Source organism: Cryptotermes secundus, unplaced genomic scaffold (genome assembly GCF_002891405.2).
Source record: "Cryptotermes secundus unplaced genomic scaffold, Csec_1.0 scaffold91, whole genome shotgun sequence".
In the NCBI taxonomy this organism is placed as follows: domain Eukaryota; kingdom Metazoa; phylum Arthropoda; class Insecta; order Blattodea; family Kalotermitidae; genus Cryptotermes; species Cryptotermes secundus.
In genome coordinates, this window is record NW_019733318.1 from 133,258 (window position 1) to 135,667 (window position 2,410).

At 41.5% G+C, this 2,410-nt stretch overlaps 1 protein-coding gene across 2 annotated transcripts in view; it reads left to right on the top strand.

The window, feature by feature from the left end:
* The window catches only part of LOC111867889 (dual specificity mitogen-activated protein kinase kinase 7), a 55,917-nt gene that overhangs the window by 44,495 nt on the left and 9,012 nt on the right, over positions 1-2,410 (top strand). For both annotated transcript variants that reach the window (XM_023858094.2, XM_023858095.2), the window contains exon 9: positions 1,449-1,991. In XM_023858094.2, coding sequence (XP_023713862.1) covers positions 1,449-1,991 — 543 coding nt within the window. The remainder of the gene's footprint in view (positions 1-1,448; positions 1,992-2,410) is intronic.

Below are 2,410 nucleotides of genomic sequence, written 5' to 3' on the forward strand. Positions count from 1 at the left end.
TTTACACCGTCCAGGGTAAAAGACGCCTCATCACTGAATAAAATGACGCTTAACAGTTCGGGATGAGCTTTTATCCAGTGGTACAAATCCATACGCTGTGCATGGTCGCCTGGTTCCAGATGTTGTACCCTTTGACCATGGTAAGGATACAATTCTTCATCATGTAAAGTTCGCCACACCTGCATATGTGATACGCCGATGCAGAGGCTATTCTACGAGTGGACAGACGCAGACTTCTCTGGACCATCTCAAGAATGTTCTCTCGTGTGTTTCTCATTCGTACATCCTTCCTTTCGGAGTGCACAGAAACACTCGGAAGAGAACCAGTATCACGCAATGTATGGTGAATTCGCGTAAATACACTTCGAGATGGAATCCTTCGATCGGGAAAACGCCTTTGGTATTCTTCAACAGCAGCACGTGCATTGCTACCGCAAAATCCACACACAAAATGCATATCACAATATTCCACGTGTGAAAACACAAGAGGCATTTCAGCAACTCATCACACAACTAATTTACCAAGCATTCACGACCCCGCCGCAACGTACGCTGTAGGTAGCGCATGAGCTTACGACTAGTGTGAATCACCACACTCAAGGACAAACATAGATAAGACGTCTCAGCTGACAGGTATAGTGCGTGGACCCGCCAGAAGACCACACTTTTCTCGAGCAATTATCTCCGTAACCGTTCAACTTTGGACATAGGTGTTTTGGGTTATATCGGCATACTTTAACATAAGGAACGCCCTCCCGAAGTTTGGTACATTCCTCCTGGGACACCCTGTATATAACTACTATTGCTATTAAAATGTGAACAGTATTTAAAATTCAGAAATACAAACTGGCCATCATATAAATCTGAGATATAGATTTAGAAATAAAAATTTCGTTAAAACTTTATTTAAAAGAAAATTTTGCTATGCCAAAAAGGTTTCCCTTTGCTGTCGCATGATATTTTGTACATTTTTGGTATCACCTTCCCAAATTCTACTCCTTTCAAATATCTTGCCTTCAAAGCATTATATAGTTCACTTATATTAACATTGCATGTCTGATCCTAATCCGTTTGTTTTGGTGAATGTGGAATGAATTGTAACTATGAAATAAAAACCATTACTCATATTGAGAGACAGGTTAATTATAATGTGTCATTTTTATCTGGTTTCATACTGAAATATGTATTACTTCACCATTTCATTGTTAGTAGAAATAATTGCTGTCTTTCTGTTGTAGGCTTCGGTATATTAGACTTTTTCACTGCAGGTAATATTTATGTTTAAATTTTTTAGACTTTCACGGCAATTCATTTTTGATGTTTCTGTTTCCTCTGAGTTGGCTGACACATGTGTTACCAAATTGTTGTGCTTGACTCCACATTGAAGTAATTTGCGGCTAACGGTTCAGTCGAGGCTCAAGGGAACAACTTTCTGTTCTCGTTGCCAGGAGCGGGTTTCTTGGTTCACCTATACCGGGCCGGAAACGCTTCCCTTCAGATCCACAGTACCATTATCACCATGGTAACACCAGCCCTCTAGTCCTACAGAGGTTCTATCACCAACAGAACCAACATTTGTATCACCACCACCATAATTTAAATTTAAATAGCTATCCCATTCAACAGTCATTAACTCACCAGTCATGTACAGACTCTAGCAACGAAACTCAAAAGCAAGATGACAGTAGTGGTGTAGTTAAGAAACGTTTTGCTTCGTATATCAAGTTCCATCTTGGTGGCGGGGACTCACGGAGTCGGAATCTTCCGCCCCCTCGGCCCATCCGACATACTTCACCCGGCCCCACATCCCGTTACCCACCCCCTAGTCAGAGTCCAGACCCTCCCCCACGGCACAACAGGGGCTCCTCTACCCCTGCAGATACTGGTACCCCTGGAGCCGGTTCGTCTCCTCTTCTGGTGAGACGGAGTTTCCTTGATGTCTCGCCTGTAAGAAGAGGCTTTGTAGAAGGCTCACCATCTCTCTCTAGAAGGTAAGTTGAAGGGCATGTTACCTAAGTATGAAATGTTTTCTTAGTCCGATTAACTTTTCGTCTGGCAAAGGAATTTGCCATTAATGTATGTGTCTGTGCATCTCTGTCCTGAACTCACTGACTGTACTACAGTGTGATCCTGCCTTCATGAGACCAGCACTTTTGAAGGAACCAATTACTTACTTATAAACATAGTAAAGTTGTTATATTTTAGCGTCCTGTTGCACTGATTTAAGTCCATGATTTATTATATCTGTCTTCTAGTGCATACATTTATTTATCCCCTCTTTTCACTCTCACTACATGTTTCGGCACCAGTGTGCCATCTTCAGGTGCTGATCCAATCCACGACAAACTAATTCATTGCATGCCTTGTCTTTACATACTAAAATAACTAAAATATATATTTATCATATATA